Consider the following 13,206-nt stretch of genomic DNA (forward strand, 5'->3'; position numbering starts at 1 on the left):
GAAAGAAAAAAAAAAAAAAGCCAGGGTTAATTTAAGTAAGAGATGTGAAGGATGTTTATTTACTTTAGAATTAGTCTGAGGCTCCAAAAAACCTGCTGTACAGCATAGGGAGCTCAGCTTGGTGCTCTGTGATGACCTAGATGGGTGGGATGGAGGCGGGTGAGAGGGAGGTCCAAAAGGGAGGGAATGTATGTACCCATATAGCTGATTCACTTCACTGTACAGCAGAAACTGATACAACACTGTGGAACAGCTATACTCCAATAAAAAATAATAATAAATAAAAGTAAAAAGGCAGAAAAAAAAAAGAATAAGTCTGAGGCTTCAAAGGACTCCACGGAACGTGGTGAGAAGAAGTCAGAAGGATAAGGTCAGAGCTATATAGAGAAGGGAATACAAAAAAGGATAATTGATCAGAGATGTCCACCTATGAAACGAAAGTCAAATACCAACTGCTGAACATAAGTATACTGAAGAAAATTCATATTTAAATACAAAGACAATAATCCTATGGGCTATTTACCTACTCTTTTATCTAAGGCCTAGGCTCCCAAGTCTTTTTTTCCCAATCTTCGGTTCAAAATCTATGTTCTCTATGGAGTTCTTGAACAACTTACTTGATCTCTTTAAGCTTTAATAGGGGGTAGCAGTTCCTTTCAGGACTGTAAATACCAAATGAACATGTGGCTATCTAACACAGTGCTTAGAACCTGTAGGCACTAATAAACGCTCACTACACTATGAAATTCTTAAAGGCACAAACATGGTAAACAACCTCCAGATGGCTCCCAATGATTCCTGCCTCTTGATTTTCACTCATATGTATAGTCCCCTTTCACATTATACCAGCGTTGATTGTATAACCAATAGAACATGGCAGAAATAACAGTATGTCACTTCCATTATTAGGCTTTTATTGTAGTCTCTCTCTCCCTCCCTCTCTCTCTCTTTTTTCTCTCTCTTTCTCTCCCACCCTCCCTCTCCCTCTCTCCCTCCCTCCCAACTCTCCCCCTGCCCCTGAAGATAAGAAATGGCTTCTGGGCAAAGATCAAATTTGGAGCTGCCAGGAAAACACAGTCTAAACATAAAACAAACTATGTGGCTGTAAAATCCTTTGTTAAGACCTCAGAATGATCAAATATTTGACCTCAGGGCACCATTTGAACTAGCAAAACAACCTCTAAAGAGTCTGAGGGTGTCACAGACCCTTTCAATCAAACAATAGAGTTTTGAAAGAAGCTTAATGTCTCTCAGCTCTCTCAGCAGAAGCTCAAAGTAAAAAATGGCTTATCTCTGGGCTTCCCTGGTGGCGCAGTGGTAAAGAATCTGCCTGCCAATGCAGGGGACACGGGTTCGACCCCTGGTCCGGGAAGATCTCACATGCCACAGAGCAACTAAGTCCACGCACCACAACTACTGAGCCTGCGCTCTAGAGTCCGCGAGCCACGACTACTGAAGCCCGCGTGCCACAACTACTGAAGCCCATGCGCCTAGAGCCTGTGCTCTGCAACAAGAGAAGCCACAGCAATGAGAAGCCCGTGCACCGCGACGAAGAGTAGCCCCTGCTTACCACAACTAGAGAAAGCCCACGCACAGCAACAAAGACCCAACACAGCCATAAATAAATAAATAAATAAATTTTTTTTAAAATGGCTTATCTCAAATTTGTGTATGTGGCTTTTATCTAATGGATAATAAAATTCATAGGCGGCCCATGAAGATTTTAAGAGAATTATATTTGCAGAAACACCTCCATCTTGGAATAAAAGGGGATAAAGACAGTACAAAATGAAAAAAGTCTTTAACTCCCAAAAATTCTATTGACAGAAAACAGGTTTAGAAAACTGAGTAGCTGAAAACATTTACCATCTCTCATAAAAGTAAGGATGACAAGAGAATATAACCAAGAGCCCAGAGGGCTGAGCTAAAAGCCACCTAGAATCATTTCTGGTCAATAGGGCCAGGTCCTAATCAAGAACCTACCAAAATTTGCCCTGCTGGATTTTATGGACCAGTAACTCCTGTGTGCCTCCTATTTTCACCTTTTTTAAAGAGAAGTGTCTATGGAGGTTATCCTTTACCCATTCCACCATTTCATGTCAGGTGGTAAGCAGCAAATAACTTGTTTCTTTAGTTCATAAGTCTACAGATGGACAGAAATTATACTTGAAGAGCTGTACCATAGAACCTCGTCCACACCTGGGCTTGATTTAGATATAACATTTTGGACTTTTACCTAATGCTAAAATGGGATGAGGCTTTGGTGGATCTTGGAAGAGGGTAAAAATATTTTATATGTGGGAAGAATCTGAATCATTGGGGACCAGAGGGAAGACTACGGTAGTTTCCAAGATGGTTCCCAAATATCCCCACCTCTTGGCAGTCACACCATTGTGTAGCTGTCTCCACCATTATTCCAGTGATGTCACCAATAGAATATGACAAAAATAATGGTACGCCATTTCAGAGGTTAGGTTATACAAACTATTGTGGCTTCTGTCTTTATCTGTCTTTCTATCTGTCTCTTGGATGACTCACTCTGAGGGATGGCAGATGCCAGGTTATAAGCACACTCAGATGGCCTAAGAAGACTCCCATGCATCAAGAAACTGAGGCCTCTGGCCAACAACCAGTAAGGAACTGAGGCCTCCTGCCAAAAGCCATGTAAGTGAGCCCAAGATTTGTGAGACACTCTGAGCCAGGGTCCCCCAGTAAAGCTACATCTGGAAATTGTGTGAGTTGTTTTAAGCTGGTAGTTTGGGGAAGTAATTGGTTGCACAGCAATAATTAACTAATACTGGGACTATGTTGAATTCATTCCTTTATTTCTGTAATCCTAGTTGCTTCACAAATTTTGCTAAATCTGATTAGTTTTATTTTCCCTTCTCTCTCGCATCTGGGTTTGTCATTATCTAAATCTTATAAAGAACTTAAAGTTTGAAAAATTATTTTGGAAGTAGTGTTAAAAAACTTTTACTCACTAAACATATACTAAATTGTGCTCCACTGCTGCTGTGGTCTGCATTTTAAGGAAAATAGGGTCCAACTTAGCTTTAAAATGAGCTGGATAGGTTTCTATCTTTTCATAGTTTGCTATTTTATTGTAAACAGCTTTTACAAATTTTAAGGAAAGTTTTTCCTTGATGAAAAACTTTTCAAGCCTAAAAACAGTGTGCAATCACAGGCATATCTATAAAAAGATGTCTATCAACTGAACTTTATGGTTTAGAAGAAAGCTTATTGCAGTTTTCAGTTCCCATCAGCTATTCCTATCTCTGTTTTTTGCTGTGGTTTAAAACACACAGTCACAAAATGTAAAACGCCTTCTATAAAATTCAACTGATTTTTTTCTTGAATTAATTGATCAATTTTAACAGCTTTCTTTATTTTCTGCACTATGAAAACCAGAGTGACCAAAAAAACATAGTTTCCTTACAGATACTCATTTCCTGATTTTAAATAAATGTCAAGATGTTTATTTACATGATTTTCTAAAAATTTGGAGCATTAATATAAAAGTTTAAAATAGCAGGTAATAGCATAAGCCCTGCCTATTACTAACTATATATTTGCTCAAACAGGTCCTGCCTCCTACTAGCCTATTTCTTTATCTATAAAGCGAGAATAATACCTCATAGAGTGGTTATGAAGATTAAGTATAATAATGTATATAAAGAGATAAATATTGAAGTTGGCTCATAGTAAACAAGCTCTCAATAATGTACCCAGAATAATAATCAGGAAGACTAATACCAAACAGAAAAATGTCCACTAAAATTTATTTTATTAACTCAGCAAGAAAAAAATAACCCAAAATGGGCATTTTCATCTCTCTCTCTCTCTACATGTACATATATATGAAAAGATGCTCAATACCATGTGTCATCAGAGAGTTAAAAATTATAACAATGACAGTACTGCCATTTTAACAATATTAATTCTTCCAATCCAAGAGCATGGGATATCTTTCCATTTCTTTGAATGCTCTTTTATTTTCTTTATTAATGTTTTATAGTTCTCAGCATATAAGTCTTTCACCTTCTTGGTCAGGTTAATTCCTAGGTTTTTTTTTTTTCTTTTTTGTGTTTTTTTTTGGTGCAATTTTAAAAGGTATTGTTGTTTTACATTCTTTTTCTAATACTTCATTGTTAGTGTAAAGGAATGCAACAGATTTCTAATACTTCATTGTTAGTGTAAAGGAATGCAACAGATTTTCTAATACTTCATTGTTAGTGTAAAGGAATGCAACAGATTTCTGAATGTTAACAGATTTCTGAATGTATCCTGCTACTTTGCTGAATTCATTTATTAGATCTAGTAGTTTTTGTGTGGCGTCCTTAGGGAACGTAAGTTGGAACAGCCACTATGGAAAACAGTATGGAGGTTCCTCAGAAAACTAAAAATAGAATCACCATATGATCCAGCAATCCCACTCCTGGGAATATACCCAGACAAAACTATAATTCAAAAGGATACATGCACCCCTATGTTCATAGCAGCACTGTTCACAACAGCCAAAACATGGATACAATCTAAATGTTCATTGAAAGATGACTGGATAAAAAAGATGTGGTACATATATACAACGGAATACTACTCAGCCATAAAAAAAGTATGAAATAATGCCACTTGCAGTGGGAAGCAGCTGCATAGCACAGGAAGATCAGCTCTGTGCTTTGTGACCACCTAGAGGGGTGGGATGGAGGGTGGGAGGGAGGCGCAAGAGGGAGAGGATATGGGGATATATGTATACATATAGCTGATTCACTTGGTTATACAGCAGAAACTAACACAACATTGTAAAGCAGTTATACTGTAATAAAGATATTAAAAAAAAAACAGTGAGACACCACTACTCACCTATTTGAATGGCTAAAATTCAAAAAACTAAGAATACCAAATGCTGACAAAGACGTGGAGCAGTAGGAAGTGTCATTCATTGCCAGTGGGAATGCAAAATTGCACAGTCACTTTGGAAGACAGTTTGGTAGTTTCTCACAATGGTAAACATAGCCTTACATACATGATCCATCAATTACACACCTTGATATTTACCCAAATGAGTTGAAAACTTATGTCCTCACAAAAACCTGTACTTGAATGTTTACAAAAGCTTTACTCATAATTGCCAAGGATTGGGAGCAACCACGATGTCTTTCAATAGGTGAATAGATAAAATAAACTGTGGCACATACATATATTGGAATATTATTCAGAGATAAAAAAGAAATAAACTTTCAAGCCATGAAAAGACATGTAGTGACCTTGCATATTACTAAGAAACCAGTCTAAAAAGGCTACATACAATATTATTCCAATAATGCGAGATTCTGGAAAATCAAAACTATAGAGGCAGGAAAAAGATCAGTTGTCAGGGGTTTTATAGAGAGTGGGTAAAATTAAAAAAGAAAAAATTAAAAAATAAAACACAAAGAAAGAGAGGGGGAGATGGTTGAATAAGTGATGGAATTTTTTAGGGTGGTAAAACTATTCTGTAGCATACTATAACAATGGATACATGACATTGCATTTGTCAAAAGCCACAGAACTTTATATAACACAAAGTATGAACCTTAATGTATGCCAATTACAAAGAAAAACATTTAGGAGGTGGAGGCAATCCCAGGATGGGATGCAGATTGTGACAAAAGAAACTGTACTATAAATGTATGAAACAATCTCACTGAAGGAAACGGGGGAGGAAAGATGCTGACCTAAGTAATTTTAGAAATGAGTGGGATCTGTAAGACTAAAGACAAAAGTAACAAACGGCACATAAGCACTGTCCCCCAGCTGACAAAGTTGTTTCCCATGGGGATATGAATTAACAATCTGACACTGCTATACATGTATGCTGAAACTGAACAATATAGTAAATGCATAGTGTATGGTGGGAGCCAGGTTTCTCACTGTCAGAGTGGAAATTTACTGATAAGCAATAGTAGGATGTTAGAATGATCCATGTAATTATGGATTAGAGTTGGAAATATCAATATGAACTCATGTTCAGCTTAATATTGATACTGATAGTTACACACACACACACACACACACACACACATATATATACCTCTATGTGTGTGTGTGTATATATATATACACACACACACACACATTAGTGTAAACACATATATTTCCTTGCTCTGTCAGCCAGGAGCACCTAGAAGCAACAACACCCCAGTAGCAGTGAGAACACCTAGAACCTAGATCTTGGTTTCTAATACCATTCTCCAATAAAACGAACCAGGGTTCTTTGGAGAAATGGCTGATTCTAGGACTGGGGTAAGAAATATAAAGGACGAGCCCAGAGTATCTTGTTGTCAGAAAGTAAGGTTGTGCTTTAATTTTTTTTTTTAATTAAAAAAAAAAAACCCTCACATTGATGGAACTGCATCAAAGGGACACAGGAGTCAACTGAAGAGCTCCCAATGACCAAAGCTGGAAGAATTTGAGCAACAAGATAAATAAAGTAGTAGTGGATTATAACCCAAAGTATAAAATAAATATCCATGAGGCTATACTGACACAAATGAATGATTGATTAAACAAATAAAAAGGAGAGAAGAGACAAATCTCCTGTGCAGAAGAATTCCAAGTAATTTATGTAGATTTTCTGCCCTTAAGAAGGCAGAGCATTACTCCCCACTCCTTAAGTATGGTCTGTGCATAGTGACTTCTTTCCAAATAGTAGAGTATGGAAAGGGGGAAAAAAGAGTCTTACAGTGGAGAAACCTAACAAATACTACCTTAAGTCAGGTGATTCAGGTAAACTTCAACAGTGATATAAATTATACTGATAGTATGTACACTGGATATGATGTGAGGAAAATGGCACTTTACCTCTGTAGTCTCCCTCCCCACATTCCATAACCCTTGTTTAATCATGAGAAAAACATCGTACAAATTCCAACAGAGGGGCATTGCACAAAACAGCTGACCATTAATCCTCAAAACTGTCAAAGTGGTCATGAAAAACAAGGAAAGTCTGAGAAACTGCCAGGGCCAAGAGGAGTGTAAGGAGACATGACAACTAAATGTAATGTACTATCGGAGATGGGATCTTGGAACAGAAAAGGGTATTAGGTAAAAATTAAGAAAATCTGAATAAAGTATGGCTTTAGGTAATAAAAAAAATTACTTTATTAACATCTTACTTTGAAAAAGTTTTGCCACCATTTCTAGGTTGCAGCACAGTATAATGGTTAAGATCACAGATTCTAGTACCAGACTACCTGGGTTTAAAGATCAGATCCACCAATTATTAGCTCTGTAACATTTTGGACAGGTATGCTCAGTTATTCAGTTTCTCTCATCCGTAAAAATGTATCAGTGCTATCTTAACGTCACAAGGTTGTTTTGAAAGCTACTACCTGAACTACAGTAATATTCAATAAAAGTTATCCATTATTAGTCTAATTTTTTCTAATTTGGGGGAAGTTGCTTAGTATCTCAGGAAAGTAAGTTACATAGATTTGATTGAGAGAAATTAAGTTTTCTGTTACCGTTGACCCTTGAACAACAGAAGTTTGAACTGCACAGGTCCACTTACATGCAAATTTTTTTCAACAGTAAATACTACAGTACTACATGGTCCATGGTTGGTTGAATCTGAGATGCAGAACCGTGGACATGGGGGAACCGCGTCTGGAAGGAGGACCAACTATAAATTATATGCAGATATTCAAATATCTAACCCCTAACCTCACATTGTTCAAGGGTAAACTGTACTCATTTATGAAACATATAAAGAAAGAGAAAAAAGGCAAAAATCTAATTTCACACCCAGGATTATTAGCATTAATTTTCATGAAGTCATAAACCTTACTAGAATCTGTTGGTATTTCACTAATAATATTTTTCAAACTAGTAATTACTATAATTATTATATCAGGTTAGATATGTAAATCATCTTTTCTAAAATACTAAATAAAACTATATATTTCATACTCTGTTAAAAATGTATCTTTACATTATTCTTAGTTGTTCCTACTCTTCTAGGTCACAAAAGCATACAGCAGACTTCTTTATTATAAAGTAAATGTAACTAAATTAATATATCATAATACAATGCTTTTTAATTGGTGAAATCTCAGAGGCAAGTTATATCATTACACAGTAATTCCTTTTTCCTTCTTACCATATTAGGCATTACCAAAGCCAACAATTTGACATTGTATTTGTTTTTCAGCAATGGAAACGCTAAGGCTAAAAACTATCTATTATACCAAGTTAAAATCAAACCATACAAAGAAAAAACCAAAACAATTTAACATTTAATTTCAAAAGAAGAAATTAATGATAATAAATACAGAGGGAGCTGTCTTAACCAAAATATATGTCAAACTGCCTAAGAAAATAGAGAGGTTTTAAACAGTGCAGCTGGTTTTTTTTCTAAAGCTAAGATGTCTGTATACATATTTAAATATTTAACTACGTACTCAAAACCTCACGTGCAGAAATGAAGAGAAAATAATAAGCCCCAGGAGGAATCCTTACCATGAGAACTGCTTAAAACACAGAACAAAGAAGGTAAAGAAATGCATTCCAGGTTAATTAACTAGAAGTACAAATAATGTTGTTGTTCTATTTGACCCAAGTAATGCCAATACCTTTTCCAGAGACATGCTGTTTAAAAGAAAAAAAAAGTCAAGACCCAATTAAGTTGTTTTTTGGGGAGGAGAAGGAGTTCTAAATGAATTCTTATTTTATAAATGACTTGATCCAAAAACAATATACCACCAAAACACCTGGCTTAAAAATAAAATACCGGGGCTTCCCTGGTGGCGCAGTGGTTGAGAATCTGCCTGCCAATGCAGGGGACACGGGTTCGAGCCCTGGTCTGGGAAGATCCCACATGCCGCGTAGTGACTGGGCCCGTGGGCCACAACCACTGAGCCTGCGCATCTGGAGCCTGTGCTCTGCGACAAGAGAGGCCATGATAGTGAGAGGCCCGTGCACCGCGATGAAGAGTGGCCCCCGCTTGCCACAACTAGAGAAAGCCCTCGCACAGAAACGAAGACCCAACACAGCCAAAAAATAAAAAATATAAATAAATAAATAAATTTATAAAATAAAATAAAATACTGTATTCACTCATCATCTAGCTTTATGTTAACACACACTTTCATTTATCAAATATTTATTGATCATCTACCACAAATACATTTTAATTTAAAAGGGAAACAAACAAGCTATAGTAAACTGTAACAGCAGATGTGCTAAAACTCAGCAAAGTATGCAGACAGTACTATAGGAGCACAAAAGTGGCACCCAACTCAGTTTTGAGGGCGGGACTTAGGTAGAGACCAGAAGAAATAGTCAGAAATTGAAATGGAGCGGTGTTAATTCATCCATAACCCTCTCCTCCAAATCTCAACATGCAGTCACAAAGAAATTTAGAATCTCCAGACTCTAAAACCTTGTCTATTTCCTCTGCTGCCACCTAGTCCAAGATACCACCATCATCATCTGCTCTTGCCCTGGTCCAATCTGCCACAGTGCAGGCAAGTGACATCTTAAAAACACAAACTGAACTGTATTATCTCCCTAATTAAAAGGCTTTAATGACTTCCTCTTGCTCTTGGATAGAAGTCAGCACCCCTGACCTGGTCATCTAATAGGTATGGCCTCTGTCTACTTATAAACCTCATTTCACAGTCTTACAGTCTTACCCACCCTCACCTCTCCACTCCAGCTACACTGGCCCTTATATTCAATGCCTCTAATAAGCCATGCTCCTTTATTTATTTGGGCTTTTAAATCTGCAGTTCCTTTAGCTGAAAACTAGTAGGTTTTTCAGTATAGGGAATGCCACACTCAAAGCCCCTGAAGTAAGAAAAAATTAAGTCAGGAGTCCCTCTTCTAGAACTTTTCGAACTTACCCCAAATATCATTAAATGTTATGTAAGTATGGTTCTCTCCTCTAGAGTATATAACCTCTAAGAGGGTAAGGCCCAAATATGTTCTATTCTCCAATGTCCAACATAGTGCCTGGCACAATAAGTAATGAGTGGTAACATGTATGGAGCTCTTACTACATGTGAAGCTCTCTGCTACATGCTTTACCACCATATGAGGTAGGTTCTACTATACTCCTCACGTGACATGTGAGGAAGTTAGAATAGTTATGTACCTAGCCTAAAGTTACCCAGCTCTTAAGTGGCAGAGCTGGAATTTGAACTCATAAACAGTTACTATAGATTTCATGTTCTTAACCACTAAGCAATACCATTTATTCAATGAAGCCCAGGATGAGAAAACAATATATGCACAGGCTTAGTACTTTCATTACAGGAACTTTCAAACTGTTCATTACAGTGAAGTATAGAACGCATGGAGGATGGTACCTACCAGACTTGTGATTAGAGAAAAACCTGGAGAAATAAAACATCATAGTCTGCTCTGCTACAGTTGAGACCGTCCTAAGGCAATGGGAAAACATTAAAAGGTTTTAAACAGAGAATACATCACCAGATAACCAGATTTCAACACAGTAAATGAAAATAATTAAAACAATTAAGAGGCTTTTGCAATAATCCAGTAGATGCAGGTAAATGTGTATGTGTCAGGAAATTGAGGGAGTTTCTATTTTATGGCTTGTATTTTCCCTGCCATATCAGTGAAACAGTGAATAGGGTAATGAGGGAATTAGAGATATAAGATCATGAATTGATATAGATGATCCAAATTCGTTTTGAATCAGTTAATGTTTATCAATGTCATGATAGATAACAAAGACTAAAGTACTGCTCTAGATTAAAGGGGACTAAAGAGACATGACACTAAATACAATATGTGATCCTGGACTGAAATCTGTACTAGAAGGGGAAAATGCTATAACAGGCATCACTGACAACTGGGACAACTGACAAAATTGGAATATGGACCACTGAATTAAATTAAAATGGTGTATCTACACCACATTAACAAAACGAAAGACAAAAATTACATGATCATCTCCATACACACAGAAAAAGCATTTGACAAAATTCAACATCCATACGTGATAAAAACTCTCACTGAAGGGGGTATAGAGGTAGCATATCTCAACATAATAAAAACCATTCATGACAAACCCACAGCTAACATCATACTCAACGGCTGAAAGTCTTCCCACTAAATTCTGGAAAAAGACAAGGGTGCCCACTCTCACCACTTCTATTCAACATAGTACTGGAAATCCTAGCCACAGCAGTCAGACAAGAAGAATAAAAGGTATCCAAGTCAAAAGGGAAGAGGTAAAACTGTCACTATTTGCAGATGACACGATACTCTACACACAGACCCTAAAGTCTCCACACAAAAACTATTAGAACTAATAAATGAATTCAGCAAGGAGCAGGATGAAGATTAATAAACAGAAATTTGTTGCATTTCTTTACATGAACAATGAAATACCAGAAAGAAAAAGTAAAAATATAATCCTGTTTAAAATTGTGTCAAAAAAAAAACCCTAGGAATAAACTTAAACAAGGAGGTGAAAGACCTATATGCTGAAAACTATAAAACATTGATAAGGGAAACTGAAAATTATTCAAAGAATGGAAAGATACCACATGCTCTTGGATTAGAAGAATTAATATTGTTAAAATGGCCATACTACACAAAGCAATCTTCAGATTTAATACAATCGCTATCAAAATACCCAAGACATTTTTCACAGAACTAGAACAAATAATCCTAAAATGTATATGGAACCACAAAAGACCCAGAATTGCCACAGCAATCCTGAAGAAAAAGAACAAAGCTGAAGGCATAACCCTTCCAGACCTCAGACAATGCTACAAAGCTACAGTAATCAAACCAGCCTGTTATTGGCACAAAGACATACAGATCAATAGAACAGAATAGAGAGCCCAGAAATAAACCCACACACCTACAGTCAATTAATATATGACAAAGAAGGCAATAAAATACAATGGGGAAAATACAATCTCTTCAGCAAGTGGTGTTGGGAAAACTGGACAGCTGCCTATATATCAATGAAATTAGAACACTCCCTCACATCATATACAAAAATAAACTCAAAATGGTTTAAAGACCTAAATATAAGATATGACACCATAAAACTCCTAGAAGGGAACACAGGCAAAACATTCTTGGACATAAATCTTAGTAATATTTTCTTCTCAGTCTCCCAAGGCAAAAGAAATAGAAGCAAAAATAAACAAATGGGACCTAATCAAACTTAAAAGCTTTTGCACAAGGAAACCATCAACAAAACAGAAAGACAACCTATGGACTGGGAGAAAATATTTGCAAACAAAGTGATCGACAAGGGGAATATCCAAAAATACAAACAGTTCGTACAACTCACTATCAAAAAAACAAACAACCCAATCAAAAAATGGGCAGACGATCTAAAAAGACATTTCTCCAAAGAAGACATACAGATGGCCAACAGGCACGTGAAAAGATGCTCAACATCACTAATTATTAAAGAAATGCAAATCAAAACCACAATGAGGTATCACCTCACACTGGTCACAATGGCTATCATCAAAAAGTCTACAGATAATAAATGCTAGAGAGGGTATGAAGGAAAGGGAATCCTCCTACACTGTTGGTGGGAATGTAAATTGGTGCAGCCACTATGGGAAACAGTATGCAGGTTCCTTAAAAAACTAAAAATAGAATCACACACACACAAACACACACAGGAATATTACTCAGCCATAAAAAAGAATGCCTAGAGACTATTATACTAAGTGAAGTCAGTCAGACAGAGAAAGATAAATATTATATAATATCACTTATATGTGGAATCTAAAAAGTAATACAGATGAATCTATATATAAAACAGAAACAGACTCACAGGCATAGAAAACAAACTAATGGTTACCAAAGGGGAAAGAGAAGGGGGGAGGAATAAATTAGGAGTATGGGATTAACAGATACAAACTACTATACATAAAATAGATAAGCAACAAGGATTTATTGTATAGAACAGGGTACTATATTCAATATCTTGTAATAACCTACAATGAAAAATAATCTGAATATATATATATATATAAAACTGAATTACTGCTGTACACCTGAAACTAACACAATATTGTGAATACTTCAATTTTTTTAAAAAAGTGTATCTAAGTTAAACTTCATTGAGATTTTACATAAGAGATTATCTTTTTTCTTATGAAATACATACAAAAGTATTAAGGAATAAAGTGACACAATTGTATGTAACATACTCTCAAATGTTTC

At 36.3% G+C, this 13,206-nt stretch overlaps 1 protein-coding gene across 4 annotated transcripts in view; it reads right to left on the reverse strand.

Moving 5' to 3' along the window:
- Positions 1-13,206, reverse strand: part of DRC8 (dynein regulatory complex subunit 8) — a 131,236-nt gene that overhangs the window by 86,049 nt on the left and 31,981 nt on the right. For 3 of the 4 annotated variants that reach the window (XM_082341370.1, XM_082341369.1, XM_082341372.1), the window contains one exon: positions 10,351-10,421. The exons of the other annotated variant lie outside the window; for it this stretch is intronic. In XM_082341370.1, coding sequence (XP_082197496.1) covers positions 10,351-10,421 — 71 coding nt within the window. The remainder of the gene's footprint in view (positions 1-10,350; positions 10,422-13,206) is intronic. 4 annotated transcript variants of the gene reach the window in all.

Source organism: Balaenoptera borealis, assembly GCF_965194805.1.
Source record: "Balaenoptera borealis genome assembly, chromosome: 1".
NCBI lineage: Eukaryota > Metazoa > Chordata > Mammalia > Artiodactyla > Balaenopteridae > Balaenoptera > Balaenoptera borealis.